The sequence below is a fragment of the Clinocottus analis genome, unplaced genomic scaffold, assembly GCF_023055335.1.
Source record: "Clinocottus analis isolate CAN_PGR_092001 unplaced genomic scaffold, fCliAna1.0.p SCAF_24, whole genome shotgun sequence".
Taxonomy (NCBI): domain Eukaryota; kingdom Metazoa; phylum Chordata; class Actinopteri; order Perciformes; family Cottidae; genus Clinocottus; species Clinocottus analis.
The window spans coordinates 5370033-5383791 of NW_027175976.1; the positions used below are offsets into that span (position 1 = coordinate 5370033).

The 13759-nt window shown below is 46.5% G+C and overlaps 4 protein-coding genes across 7 annotated transcripts in view; 2 read left to right on the top strand and 2 right to left on the bottom strand.

Annotated features, from left to right (window-relative positions):
* Nucleotides 1-453: 453 nt before the first annotated feature.
* cpb2 (carboxypeptidase B2 (plasma)) lies at nucleotides 454-3165 on the bottom strand. The gene is made up of 11 exons (XM_068590580.1): nucleotides 3089-3165; nucleotides 2724-2799; nucleotides 2518-2642; nucleotides 2333-2441; nucleotides 2024-2125; nucleotides 1782-1886; nucleotides 1554-1664; nucleotides 1364-1454; nucleotides 1049-1251; nucleotides 865-949; nucleotides 454-766 (listed from the first exon to the last, which is right to left on the bottom strand). The coding sequence occupies exons 1-11, from the start codon at nucleotides 3163-3165 to the stop codon at nucleotides 552-554; spliced, it is 1299 nt and encodes a 432-aa protein (XP_068446681.1). The 3' UTR covers nucleotides 454-551.
* Nucleotides 3166-3543: 378 nt separating this feature from the next.
* Nucleotides 3544-6780, top strand: alg11 (ALG11 alpha-1,2-mannosyltransferase). The gene is made up of 5 exons (XM_068590631.1): nucleotides 3544-3605; nucleotides 4086-4307; nucleotides 4611-4982; nucleotides 5214-5779; nucleotides 5861-6780. Exons 1-5 carry the CDS (start codon nucleotides 3559-3561, stop codon nucleotides 6142-6144), a joined length of 1491 nt encoding a protein of 496 aa, XP_068446732.1. The 5' UTR covers nucleotides 3544-3558; the 3' UTR covers nucleotides 6145-6780.
* A 358-nt stretch (nucleotides 6781-7138) lies between these two features.
* Nucleotides 7139-8666, top strand: spp2 (secreted phosphoprotein 2). Its single transcript, XM_068590926.1, has 6 exons — nucleotides 7139-7190; nucleotides 7267-7388; nucleotides 7514-7636; nucleotides 7978-8088; nucleotides 8333-8381; nucleotides 8503-8666. Exons 1-6 carry the CDS (start codon nucleotides 7139-7141, stop codon nucleotides 8622-8624), a joined length of 579 nt encoding a protein of 192 aa, XP_068447027.1. The 3' UTR covers nucleotides 8625-8666.
* A 365-nt stretch (nucleotides 8667-9031) lies between these two features.
* The window catches only part of raph1b (Ras association (RalGDS/AF-6) and pleckstrin homology domains 1b), a 35850-nt gene continuing 31122 nt past the window's right edge, over nucleotides 9032-13759 (bottom strand). For all 4 annotated transcript variants that reach the window (XM_068590377.1, XM_068590378.1, XM_068590376.1 and 1 more), the window contains one exon: nucleotides 9032-13713. In XM_068590377.1, the coding sequence (XP_068446478.1) occupies nucleotides 10897-13713 (2817 nt within the window). In that variant the 3' untranslated portion in view covers nucleotides 9032-10896. The remainder of the gene's footprint in view (nucleotides 13714-13759) is intronic.

Genomic DNA, 13759 nt, shown 5'->3' on the forward strand with positions numbered 1-13759 from the left:
CATTTATTTAACAAGGGTTTTCTTTGTTAAACTTGCTTGCAGATGATGTACTGCCACGCCCATGAACCACATCAACATAACATTACACATGTAGACATCAGTTATCCAATATTCTTTCTAGTTTGTTTGTATATTGGTCGTGGACTTGGTATTTACATTGCAAGTTTATTTTGTGTACCTTTTTTATTTATTTATAATGCGGAGCTGCTCTATTAGATAGCATTACATTATACATGGGTTCACACTGTTTTGATAAATTTCCCCTTGGAGATTATTGAAGTATGTCTAACTGAATGGCACATTAATATGACTACAACCTTAATATTGATATCTACAATGATACTATAAATCAATATATTATCTGTGTGATGTATGAATTATGGTGTATCTTTTGTTTAAGCTACTTTCTAACATATTACTTATGTAGTGCTCAGTAAGTAAAACAGAATATAGACATTGAGACTTCATCCACAACTTCAATTAACTTTATGTCCTCATATTGTGCTCACAAAAACTTTAAATATTGAGCTCTCAGCCTTAATTGTAACTGCTCAGTCGGTTTGACCAGGGCTTGTTGAAGCTTCTGTTTTCTTAATAACCTTGAGCGCAATGGTCTTCACAGCAATCAGAGCTTCGTTGCAGGCCGTGGATATGTGAGATGGCGGCAGGAGGAAGCCATAACGCCCGCGGTCCTGGAGCTCAAACGTGAAGGAGTATTTGATGCCAAGGTCGTACGCCCAATCGTCAGAACCCCCAGGAGCCAAGTCTGAAGAACAGACAAAGACATGCATGTCGAACCTTGTGAGTGACTGAAGCAAGCCAAGTTGATTATTATTTTTTTTTTTTCAAAGAAGCCCTTCTTACATATAGTCTTTGCTCCAGAACCATATTTGTAGGTGTTCCTGTAATGTCTTCTGATCACCCGGGCAGCTTCTTGAACCATCTCAAGCTTTTTAAAAAAAGACACAAGCACATTTAAAAGTTAAGATTGATCTGTAGTGACAGAACGTGATCCATTCTCTGGAAACATCTATGACTGGCCACTAACCAGGTCTTGGTGGTTCTCTGCTTCATCCAGGGTGCAGGAGTACGGGAAGAGCAGCATCTGAGAGTAAGAGTGCATGCTGAGGTAGAGCTGAACTGAGTCCTTGTGATTGCGCAGGAAGTTGGCCACAGCCCGCGTCTCCGGTTCTGACTCCGGAAAGGCACCGCAGTAGATCTCAGTGCAGGGCTCATTAGAGGCCCCCTCAGCTGGAAGATACAGAATCACTTCACCTTACAGATGCTATCGAGACTCATTAGAAGAAAGAGTTTAACGTGTTTCCCAGAAAGAAGGAGTCTGTGATACCAGAGGAAGACTTACTGCACCAGTTGGCATCAAAGTTTCTGTTGAGGTCGACCCCGATGCAGTTGCTGCTCTTGGTCAGAGAGCGGTTTTTCCTCCACATCCGGTTCTGAGAGAAATAAATTCAAGGAAATCACAAATTCAGTTGAAATTGCTATCTTTAAAAATGCTCGAGCACTCAGCGATGTGCAAAAAGATGTATTCTTACTGTTGTCCATGTGTAATGGTATCCATCAGGGTTCATAACAGGTAGGATGTAGACATCCATGTTGTCCAGGATGTGTGTAATTTCTTGGTTTAGCTTGTAAAATGACAACGCCTGTGCAAGAAGGGACATTGATTTAATGCTAGACCAGTCTTAAACTGACCTGACAGAAAAACAACAAACCCATGTACTACAAGACATTCCCACACTATTGATACTAAATGTACTCACATATTGTACAAACCATAAGCAGAAAGCAGGCGCGATCCACTCTCTGGCATGAATCCCACAGTCAATCCACATTGCTTTCTTATTCGTACTGTTATTTAGAGACAACTGAGAGAGTTGGAGTGCGAGTGTTAAAAAAAAACATTACTGAGGGGGGAAATGCTGATTAGCTTGTGATGAATGTGTGCCACACATACAATAATCTTTATCATCATTGCAGCCTAATAGCTGATGGATGGGTGTACCTTCAGAACGTAGAGTGGTCTCTTCTCGTATGAGGAGCCAATGAGAATGGCTTGAACTGTGTCCGGGTTGTCCTGTTGGGTCTTGTTTATCCAATGGTAGATCTACGAAGGAGACGGTGTGTTTGGATGTAAACTGGGGTATTTACATGAAGCACAGTACAGCGATACACAAAGAGTCCTGCAATAAAAACTGTGCACTGTGAAGCTTAAGATGGGAAATTTGTTGAATCAATGCCTCTCTGACACAAAATCAATGAAACCTGAATATAATGAAGGTGGAATCCGAAAGTTAAAAGAGGAAAAGCATACATCCTCAAGACTGTGATATCTCTCGTAGAAAGTAGAGCTGCTTCGTGGGTCAGTGGAGTCGTTCCTTGTTTGCATTTCAATTAGCTCGTTGGGGTTGGCCAGTAACACCCTGAAATAAACATACAAGTCATTAAACAAAAGCTCCAAACTAATTGCACAACTCTGTTTTCAGACAAGCAACATACGTGTGTGTTATGGCGTGTTTCTGCAGCAGATCCTTAACAGTCTGTGAGCTGTTTGCAGGAACAAACAGGTGGACCTCGCTTTCTTCTTCGATGTAGTGTGATGATGCAGGCTGCCATAAAGCTGTCTGGGAGAAAATATGGAACAGTATGATTCACAGAAAATATAAATGCAGGGATGCAAACACTGAACAAAATCCTACTTCTACCTCATATTGAGTGGTAATATTCTTCAAAATGTCCACTTGTTTCTGTGTTTTCGGGGTGATTGTTAGAATTTGGTCTCTGGATAAAAGGAAAAAAAGACATTCAAATACCGTCCCCCAGTGAATGATGCAGATCCCTCTGGCTGAGACATGTCACAATGTTGTCACCTTTATTGTTGACAGTGCCAGAATACAAAGGTGAGGTGTGTACATTTCAGACGCTTTGTTAAAATTCTGTCAATGACCTGTAGAGTTTGCATCTGTGTTTAGGCACCACAACATATATGGTCGGAGGGTGCGTATTTGCATATCTGTCATAAATAACCTCACAGGTAAGAATTTTTTTTTTTAAATTTTAATCAACTTACTGGGTTTCTTTGCAATGTCCTGTCTTCAGAAGTTTGTCCAAATTCATTAAAAAAAACAAAAGCACAAGAGCCCTCATGTTGTCAGGATCCAGACTGGAAATGACCGAGGTTTATTCAAGCCATGGGGGTTAGGACACTATATTGATTAGAACTGTGTTTATTTAGAAGTTAAACATTACTTTATTTTTTAAAGATAAGGGCATGGATCAACCATAGTGGCAGAGAAGGAGCAGGTTAGTATACGTCTGGTGCTATGAAGCTAGCAGTTGAAATATTAGTATCGTTTACAAAAGACTCTATTCATATTTAAGCTTTACAATACGACTCTTCATCCAGAGAAGCTGGAAAATGTAGTGCAGTAATACCTCCTCGCCGGCAGGTGGCGCCACATAAAGGACAGTTAGACAAACGGGGAGGAAAGCGACGACTTGGAAGAAGTGGATGTGCTTTTAGATTTCCCTCAAGGCAAGATGTCGGGCCACGATCAGCTGGTCCTCTGTTTGTGTGAATTAACGAGGTAAGACGTTGTACTAGGGTTCTAACTTAGTATTTAAGAAAGAGATAATATATGTATTTAAAATCTTGAAAGCGTGGTGAGTTTTTTCGTTTCCTTTCTGCTGGCTGCTGCTTTGGTGACGTATTAATGATAAAGCACTGACTTCCTTAGTCGTAGTCTGTGGTCTAACTATATATTGTATATATTAGTTTCCTTCAAACCGGGGCTAACTGCCTCATAAGTTACCATGTACACAATGTTCAATGTAACTACACATAAATAACCTATAATCTTTGGTCACAGTCTTTCATCACAGTACAAACAAGAGCCAACTCTGTGCACATCTTTACAAAGCATCAATTAGTTTCCTTTCCTTTTAATGAGTTGTTACTTAACCCCACTAGCTTTTTATACACTCTCTCCCTCTTTCTCGTTGTATTCTTCCTTAGAAAACTGCCATATTAATAATAATCTGCTCACTGTGTTGCGTCTGTGTCTCAGGTTGCTGTGGAAGTTGCTGCTGCCCTTGGTGTTTCTGTGTGTGCTGCTGATCGCTGTCCTGGTCCTTCTGGTGCTGGCCGTGCGCCTCTGGCTTCAAAGCAGCAGAAACGCTCGGCGGGCGAGGGATGGCCGCCCGACGGTGGCTTTCTTCCACCCCTACTGCAACGCTGGTGGTGGGGGAGAAAGGGTGCTGTGGTGTGCTATCAGGGCGCTGCAGAGCAGGTAAAGCTGATTTAAGAAGTGTGTTACAAAGTTGCATTAGTTTCTAGTTTGGTGTGTCCTCTTTCCCTAACTTATGTGCTTCCTAGTTACATATTTACTGCATTTTCTAAGATATAGCCAGAATTAACACTGTGTCTTTTTATACAGATTTTTTTTTACATCATTATTTGCAGCTAAATAGTCATCCAGCTAGAAAATAAACAGACTTGGAGTATTAAAAGGAAATATGAGTCAGGAATACAATTCAACAACATGTTGCACAGGTAATACTTAATGTCTTAAATGTAATTTACTTCTGCTCAGGTACGTGGACATCAACTTCGTGGTGTACACAGGGGACCTGGGTGTGACGGGACAGCAGATTCTGGATGGGGCGCGACGGCGTTTCAACATCGCGCTCCCCCGTCCAGTTCAGTTTGTGTTCCTAAGGCACAGACTGCTTGTTGAGCCCGGCCTTTTTCCTCACTTCACCCTGCTGGGACAGAGTGTGGGCTCCATCTTCCTGGGATGGGAGGCGCTGACGGAGTTTGTCCCGGACCTTTACATCGACTCTATGGGCTACACTTTCACGCTGCCCCTGTTCCGCTACTTGGGAGGCTGCAGCGTGGGGAGTTACGTTCACTACCCCACCATCAGCACTGACATGCTGTCTATAGTGAGAGAGAGGAACCCCAGGTAATAACTGTCTTTAACAAATAGATTTGTGTCACAATGGCTATGTTGAGAACGCAGCATTCCGGGTTTTTAAAAAATCTTATCGTATCATAAGTATTCCTCAAAATACCACACTGAATAATATAACATTTAATGCACATTCATATAGAAAAGGCAATGTAATTCATTCATTTAATTCATAACTAAAACCTGCTCCTTGCCAACCCCTAAAATAACAAATTAATGTTCTAGGTTCAACAACCCAGACTACGTCTCCAACAGTCTCTTCCTGAGTGCCTTCAAGGTGGTCTACTATTGCCTCCTCGCCCTGCTCTACGGCCTGGCCGGCTCCTGCAGCGACCTCATCATGGTCAACTCCTCCTGGACCCTTGATCATATTCTGTCACTGTGGCGCGCTCCCAACCGCACCAGTGTGGTGTACCCGCCCTGCGACGTCAGCGCGTTCTTGGATGTGCCGCTGGAGGAGGACGGGGACAGGAAGTGCCACTCGATCGTTTCCATCGGGCAGTTCAGGCCGGAGAAGGACCACCGGCTGCAGATCAGGGCTTTCAAGAAGGTGTTAGACAGGAGGAGGGAGGGGGCGTGGAGCAGGGAGGCGCTGAAGCTGGTTCTGATTGGCGGATGCAGGAACCAAGAAGACGAGGACAGGGTGCTCATGTTGAGGGGGCTGTGCCAGGAGCTGGGTGTGGCCGACAGAGTGGCGTTTAAACTAAACGTGCCCTTCGAGGAGCTGAAGAGAGAGATAGCAGACGCGACCATTGGATTGCATACCATGTGGAACGAACACTTTGGAATCGGTAATTCATCTGAGCGAGGTCTTGTTTAGATTGTCTAATTTGTTTTTGTGATTTTAAAAGTCTTTTCTTGTGCCCCCATAGGCATTGTGGAGTGTATGGCAGCAGGGAAGGTCATTCTGGCACACAAGTCCGGCGGACCCAAGCTGGACATTGTGGTACCTTTTGAGGGAGGCCAGACCGGCTTCCTGGCTGATGACGAGGACAGTTACGCGGAGGCCATAGAGAGGATCCTGGCGATGCCGCCTGCCAGCCGGCTGCACATCAGGCGCAACGCACGGCAGTCCGTGGCTCGATTCTCAGATCAGGAGTTTGAAGCCTGCTTTCTTGCTGCTATGGAGCCCTTGATGGGAACACTTGAACGATGAGAAGAGGACTCCTTTTTTGTGTGCGTGTGTTTGTGTTTGCATGTACAGTTAACGTGATATTTGACACTTTGAGCACCTTTACTTTGATGCACTTAAGTTGGCAAAATATGATTAAAACCAATGCAAAGGTAACTCACACAGAAGGGTGTAGAAATCACAAATATTGGCTTCTTCTTTTCCCTGAAATGAATCAAGAGGGTTTGTAATAATTCTTCCCAGTACAGTTTAGATACATCGCCCTACAACACACATGTTTTGGAGGTGAAAACAGGTACAGAGACAGAGAGTCATGTTCTGTCTGGGCAGCATGGAAATATCAGATCTTCGGCATCTGTTCAGAGAGAACCCTGCATAGAAAACATGTATAGTTCACTTAGTTTTATTTGTAAATCCCAATATCCTGAGCAATGACATTTTTTGCAGGATTCATTCCTTTGTCAGTAGTGTGAGTTTACTTAAGATATGTATTATATTTAGTGATCATTGCTGAAGGGGAACAAATAATTATTTAAGAGAGCTGAATAATTTGATGTAAAGTGTACCGTAACATATTTATTGTTGACAAGAACTAGAATTATCTATATGTCCAAAATGTGAAGTATTTTTGATATTGATGATGAATGTAATAAAGATATGACGAGGGTAAGAGGTAGTCTCATTGATGTAGTTTCTCAACGGCTAAATAGTTGATGTAAAGGCCTAAAGTGCTGTAAGAAGCTGCTAAATGAATCAGATCTGAGCAGTATACAACAGTGTAAAGAAAAGGGGTCTGATCTGAACTCTTACAGTGCTCATTTAATTTGGGGCATCGCTATGAGATCAATAGTGCTGAACAAAGGTTAACAGCTGTTGCGTGAAGGAAACTAGAGAGACCAAAGGGGAGGGAGTTTTTAGGGGTTATGGAGGGTAAAGGGTGGCACATAGAGGTGCTAGGACAAAGCTTTAGACAGAGGTAAATGAAGAACTGAGGGATTTTGGTCTGGTGCTGGTTAAGATGAAGTCATACATGCTACTCTTGGCCCTGCTGCAGTCTCTGGGATGCTCAGGTGAGTCGCTCTCTTTTTTTACTTACTTCATAAGTTGATACAGCGACTGACCGTCTGCACATCTTTGTCCTCACAGGACTCCCACTGCACTACTCAGAGCTGACGTCTCTGGCCAACAGAGGTCTCGGAGCAGCCCTGGCTCAGGTCAACTCTGATGTCAGATATCTTTACCGGGTAACCCGAGGATCTGTCAAAAAGGTGAGTCCACACATACAGCAGCTTTACCCATTTGTATTATTTTTTTAATGCGAGTTGTAGTAAAATATAACAGCAGTACTCTGCATATGTTTGTGGGATTATGACAAATATCACATGTCTGCCAGATTTTTCCCGTTAGCCTGAACACCACTGACCTACTGATGGTGTTCAGCATTAAAGAGACGGAGTGTGTGAAGGCTTCTGGAAACGACCCCCAGACATGCGCCTTAAGAACTGGCTTCTTTGTGGTGAGATAATGGTTTGTTTTTATCACACCCGGAGTAACATGAACAATATGTGGAATAAAATACATTCTCTCTTTTCTGTAAACTACCACTTATCGGTTAATTCATAAATAGGATCAGTGTTAAGGGTTACCGTCTCTGTACACAACACTTGGACACTGAAGGCTTCTTATCTCAATTCTAGGTAGGACACATGTTGACTGACTGATGCAGCCCACTGTTTGCGTTGGCACAGGATTTACTGGGACAGAGTGTGCCGATCAAATCAGCTCTGGCATGACGCCGTGACAATATATATGTGCATTAAACAGAATATGAAAAACACCATCCTCTCCTTCCCCCAGCCAACCTTCTCCTGCTCCAGTCGGGTAAGAATGTCGGTCACCTCGGCCCAGGTGTTGTCTCTCAGATGTGACCAGGACTCCTCGAGCTCCAGCTCAGAGTCTAGTGAGGAGGTGAGGACACAAGAGGAGAGGGGTTAGAGTGAGGAGCAATGCTGCCATTTTGCTTTTTTCTTCTACTTTCTCAAGCTTATTTGGTGTTTTTAGTCAAAGAAATTACAATATACTGGCTCCAAAAAGGTGCGTTTTTCAATAAACCGATACCCTTAAGAAATATGAGCTTTTCAATCAATTTAATCAGCAATATGGTGAGTGTCCTGAACTATATGTGTGTAATATCAAGACTTTGATTCCACAGATCTTCTTAAAAGGGAGACACCAGTTCAACGTCCCATTTATAAATAGAGGTAAACTCGTTTTTACTAGTTATTGTACACTACAATCAGTTGCTGAAGTGTCTCAATACACATTCATCAGTGTGATTATTCAATGCATGGAACTAACCAGGGCCCAAATACCTTTCAGCAGTACCGGCTCCTCCTGCACCACCTGCACTTCCTCCGCATCTGCAGCCCGGTCGCTCCCACCATGGACAGACGACGGAGGAAACCCGGCCCAGAGGCGACACTTTCACTAACTACCTGGTGTGAAAGTTCAGCTCACTCTGGAAACATTTAGGTGCTGCTGAGAAGACGAGCTGAAATAAAAAAAAAAAAGAAGAATTTTCACATTATGAATGTTGTCCCTTTTTGTGCTATGTAGTTGGGAAACACATTCTGCTTCACTACAGTTTAGAGTTCAATCCCTACAATTTAAATGATTTTATTTGGCTATAAACTCTGTTTTCTTTCTTAGTGGAAAACAACAAAAGACCACTAGAGGGAGTCTAAGCTCCACTAAACAACAAACACTGTTCCCATTTTAATCATCTGTACTTCGATAAAGAATGTGCTTAAATGCAATACATTAAGTGCTTCACCAACATAGCTCTTCCTCAGCGACATCTTAATCAAACCATTTGAACAAATGAGGACTCGGAGACGGATTGAGGTCTGGTTTGAACATTTATATTGTGATTTTCAATTTATATGCAGGAGGACACATCTGCAACCATTTTTCTTCATTTCGCTTGGGCCCACATGTTCACATCAGCACATCAATAACTTACATACTGCACTGTAGCAAACATCCTGTTAAGACAATGGTAATCAGTTATAAGAAATGGAATGCGGCCTTCAAGTGAACGAATAGCATGTTAAACAGCGCCCGTGTGGAAACAACCATCCTAATGACACTTCAAGCACACATTTCCACACTAAAGCCAATTTAAAACCAGTTTAAACGGTCTGAAATATGAATGATATGTCATCCTTGCAAACAAGGACATATTGATGATGAGTTCCTTGAAAAAGGCCAGCATTTGCACCCCAGAAATAAAAAGGCATTGCTGCAAGAAATTAAAACCCTTCATGATCCAATCTGCAGGTACAAAATCAAGAGATAACAACAGACAAACAACATTCAGTCTAATGCAAGTCAGATGTTTCCTGTGATCAACGACATGATTCAACGCTTTGTACATTAACCAGACACATGTATCCTTTCCAACTGGGTCACCTTGTGTGGATGAGTATACTTCACATGACTGAATCCAACCTGTGCGTTCTACTTCCCAAATTGTGATGCCATGTGACTTTAGAAGGCGACGGGGACCGACATTAAGGGAGTAGCAGCTCCGACTGTACAGATACAAACTGAAGGATAAGGTCCAAAATCAAGCCAATGCACAGGGAACTTGCACAGTCCACGAAGATACAGTCACAGGCCTCCTCCTCCTCCATTTATAGTCTATTAAATAAAAAACAATGTTCTTTCTGCAGAGTCCAGACACGATTGAACCTTTGGAAGAAATCTCCACTCTGCTTTAGACCTCTGTGCAAGACTTTGGGGATAAGGCCTCCTTCTGATTTGCGTTTTCAAAGTGGTCAAGGTCGAAATGTTTGAGTCGACAGATTTTAAAGTTTTAATGTTTTTTGAGCGTTTATGTCACTGACTCATTGCCTTCATGTGTGTAATTCATGTTATTAGTCACACGTCCCATATACATTCCATTGTGCCCTCATGTTTTGTTCCTCTCTAGACTTTGTTGAACAGTTATTAAAAGACAGACTTATACAAAAAAAAATCCTTCCGTTTATCGCTTATTAAATAATTTCATATAAAACCAAACCGTCCCCGCTCCACGAAGGCCTTCTCAAATGGTTAACTACTTCACCACCATATAACCATACACACATGCATGCATGTATGTATGCATCTTCAGTCTTAGATTCTCTCTTTCACTCATGCACACATCAGAACAGCTGTATGTTCTACAGCTTGTTCTTACATGAAGTCCATGCAGTACCAAATCAGAAAGATCCTGATGTGTTTTTTTTTGTTTTTTTTGTTTGTCTTCCGTATGTGGCACAAACTTATGGCAAAGAAGCGGATAACATGGTTTGGCTCGGACCTGGATCCAGTCATAGTTGCACAATTCTTATTAATATATTTAAATCTGCTTGGTGTACCAGATGGGTGGGGTTTACCATAATACAATGTCTCCCAGAGAGTTTAGACAATCGCAGAAAATTAAACCAATTTTAATTTTCTGTGACCCCAAAACTTACCTGCTCCAGCCTAAATTGTCCCAATATTATAAACCCCACTGATCGAGAATGCCAAGCATGTTAAAAAACTGCAATCATTAGCAAACACCAACTGACTCCGGTCTGGTCTGGGTTTTAGTATATACACAGTCAGCTATTTATCAAGAGACAGAAGCAATTCAGAGTTGGCTCCCATTTCATTAACGAGTGTTCAGTTCCATATATTCTTTCATTGTCTATTCACCCAACTTCATAATGTCCTGATCTCCAAGTTTCAACACTCGCCAGTAAGTTTGGTCGTGTCCCCTCGTTTGGGTGGTGCAGGTGGGGGTCCTCGTCGTATTGTTGCATAGCCTGAGATGTTTCCAGACATGTAGGCACCGTTTCCTCCGTTGCTTTGCTTTCCCTGGTCCAGGAGCAGCTCAGGGGGCGGCGGAGGCAGCGCCATGTCATCCATAGTTCCCACAGGGTCCAACTTTCCCGTGAGGCCGGCCGAGTTCAGAGAACCTTGGCGACCTACTGACTTTCGCTTCAGTGTCCGGTGGAGATCATCCAGGAAATTGGGCTGGCCTGAGCTGCCCTTCGGGGAAGTGGGTGGAGGTGGTGACAGCGGAGGGGGCTCTGGAGTGGCGTTACTACGCCGCACAAGCGTGGGTGGAGGAGTCTTCTTCAGCGAGCTCTTCCCCCATGTGGAGTTGCTGACGAGGGAGACAGGAGGGGGAGGAGGCGGAGCCTGGGGTTGGGGGTTGACCACGGCGACCCGAGGAGGTCCTCCGCTATGAGCGTCACTACCAGGAGGTGGAGGGGGGGGGAAGAGCTCAGAGGCTGGGGGAGGAGGTGGGAAGTAGGCGCACTCAGGGGGTGGGGAAGGGAAGTCACCACTGGTTAGCTTTACCTGGTTCACTTTAGCTTGGAGTGCCATGGGCAGGTTGCCCAGGTTGAGCTTGCCCGGTTTTGGGGGAGCACGTGGTCCAGTTGAAGGGTCCTTGGAAGGGGATCCACTGGAGGAGGTGGGTCCTGGTGAGGAAGATGGGGCGTTATTCCGGGGAGCAAACTTGCAGAGCAAGTTTTTTCTGGATTCCTCATAAGAAGCGGATGCGTTGAACTTGGTGCCGGAGTTCCTCTGCGGGGCGGGAGGGGGTTTCTTGCCTCCAAAATTCGACGACGCAGGGGACGACCTCCGCAGAGGGGAGCCAAGGTTTCCAGGAGGGAGGGGAGGAGGAGGTGGAGTCGGGCCCGTAATAGGGGCTAGGGGAGGTGGTGGAGGTGGAGGAGGAGGAGGAGGTGGAGTCGGGCCTGTAACAGGGGCTAGTGGAGGTGGAGGAGGAGGAGGTGGAGGAGGAGGAGGAGGAGGAGGGGCGGCGGCCGCGGCAGGGAAGCCAACGTTGCTGTCTGGAGGAGGAGGAGGAAACTCTGGAGATTGCAGCTGCTGGCCGCCCCCCGGCTGCCATCTTGGTTTGGTCTTGACAGCAGGTGGAGAAAGAGGGGCTTTGGGGCTTTCCGCCTGATTGGCTCCATACGATGAAGCTCCTGGAAACTGACTTGCTAGTTGTTTCACCAAAGACAAGGTAGGAGCGGCTCCCATCGAGACTGGTGTTTGCTTAGACAGGCTGTGCTGCTTGGGCAGAGTCGGAGGGGGATGGCTGGAGATGTGGCCTGCCTGGAGGCTGAACTGCTTCTTGAAGGGCGCAGGTGGAGGAGGGGGTGGAGGCGGCGGTGGGGTCGGGCCACCCAGGGCAGCAGCAGGTGGGGCGGGGGGAAAGGGAGAGACAGGTGACACAGGTTTGGGGGCAGTGTGAGGGAAAAAGCCCGGGGTGAAGGTTTTGGGTGGCGCTGGTGGCGGCGCAGGAGGGGGCGGGAACTCGGCTGGCACTGGGAACTGCTGGGGAGGAGGTGGTGGTGGTGGCGGAGGTGGGGGTGGAGGAGGTGGAGGTGCTGGAGCAGGGGCAGGCGGCGGTGACTCCTCAAGGACTCCATTTGGAAGGAGCAGGTCCCGCGGCGGGCTGGGAAACCTTTCCTTCAGTACTTGCTTCCGCCCATTGGTGTAAACCGACTGGCTCATGGGAGCAGGTGCAAAGGGTGGTGGAGGAGAAGGAGAAGGTGGGGGAGGAAATGTCACTCCATTTGTCTGTGGAGCAGGAGGTGGTGGGGGTGGGGGAACGAAGGCAGGCAGGGTGGCCGGGCTGGGAGGGCCCAGCCTCAACATCGCCATGGCTGACCCAGGGGCTGGCATGGATGGGGGAGGTGGAGGAGGAGGGGGAGGCGGGACATTAGTCCTCGCCGCAATGTGATTCACGTTGGGTTTGTTGACGGGCACCGGTGCTGCAGGTGGAGTCGGACCGTGGGGCAGAACTTGGTGCCCTAGTGCATGGAGGTGACCGGGCAACCTGTGGTGATTGGCAGACTGAGCGGCCATCTGGTTCTGCAGCCTGGTGATGGTGCTGTACTTGTACATGGTGGGAGCCGGCGAGTGGTGCGACACTGTTTGAACTAGGGGAGGTAGGGGAGGCGGCGGAGGGGGAGGTGGGGGCGGCGGCGGAGCCAGCTGCTGCGGGGGCACGTGGTTGTAGCTGCTGATGGGCTGCGGCTGTTGCGGAGACTGTGGTGACTGCTGAGGGCGCTGGGGAAACTGGGGTGGTGGCTGCTGAGCCTGTTGAGGGGGCTGATACTGTGGCGGCTGATGCTGTGGGGCCTGTTGAGGGGGCTGATGCTGTGGCGGCTGATACTGTGGGGCCTGTTGATGGGGCTGATGCTGCGGCGGCTGATACTGTGGGGCCTGTTGTGGGGGCTGATGCTGTGGTGGCTGATACTGTGGTGGCTGATGCTGTGGTGGCTGATGCTGTGGGGCCTGTTGAGGGGGCTGATGCTGGGGAGACAGCTGCTGGTGTAGCGTTGTCGCTTGGCTCGGTGTCTGGGGGTGCGTTGGCGGGTTCTGATGCTGCGGTGGATGCTGTTGGAGGGGCTGAGCCTGAACCTGAAGTTGGGGTGGGGGCGTCAGGGCCGGGTGATCTGCTGAATGCTGGCTGTGATGCCGGTGACCCTGGGAAGCGTGCGGCAGCGTGGCCCCTCTGGTCGCCTCCATTCTCATATGCTGAAAAGAGACAGGACGTTAGCTCCGTGAAGTTCATGACAGAGTC

Coding starts and splice junctions, on each gene's coding strand:
- cpb2 (XM_068590580.1), bottom strand. CDS start 3,165: ATGAGGGCTCTTGTGCTTTTGTTTTTTTTAATGAATTTGGACAAACTT. Junction 2,442..2,517: donor AAACACGCCATAACACACAC/GTATGTTGCTTG, acceptor TGTTTATTTCAG/GGTGTTACTGGCCAACCCCA. Junction 1,665..1,781: donor GCTTATGGTTTGTACAATAT/GTGAGTACATTT, acceptor CTTCTTGCACAG/GCGTTGTCATTTTACAAGCT.
- alg11 (XM_068590631.1), top strand. CDS start 3,559: ATGTCGGGCCACGATCAGCTGGTCCTCTGTTTGTGTGAATTAACGAG. Junction 3,606..4,085: donor TGTTTGTGTGAATTAACGAG/GTAAGACGTTGT, acceptor TCTGTGTCTCAG/GTTGCTGTGGAAGTTGCTGC. Junction 4,983..5,213: donor GTGAGAGAGAGGAACCCCAG/GTAATAACTGTC, acceptor TTAATGTTCTAG/GTTCAACAACCCAGACTACG.
- spp2 (XM_068590926.1), top strand. CDS start 7,139: ATGAAGTCATACATGCTACTCTTGGCCCTGCTGCAGTCTCTGGGATGC. Junction 7,191..7,266: donor GCAGTCTCTGGGATGCTCAG/GTGAGTCGCTCT, acceptor TTGTCCTCACAG/GACTCCCACTGCACTACTCA. Junction 7,637..7,977: donor TAAGAACTGGCTTCTTTGTG/GTGAGATAATGG, acceptor TCCTTCCCCCAG/CCAACCTTCTCCTGCTCCAG.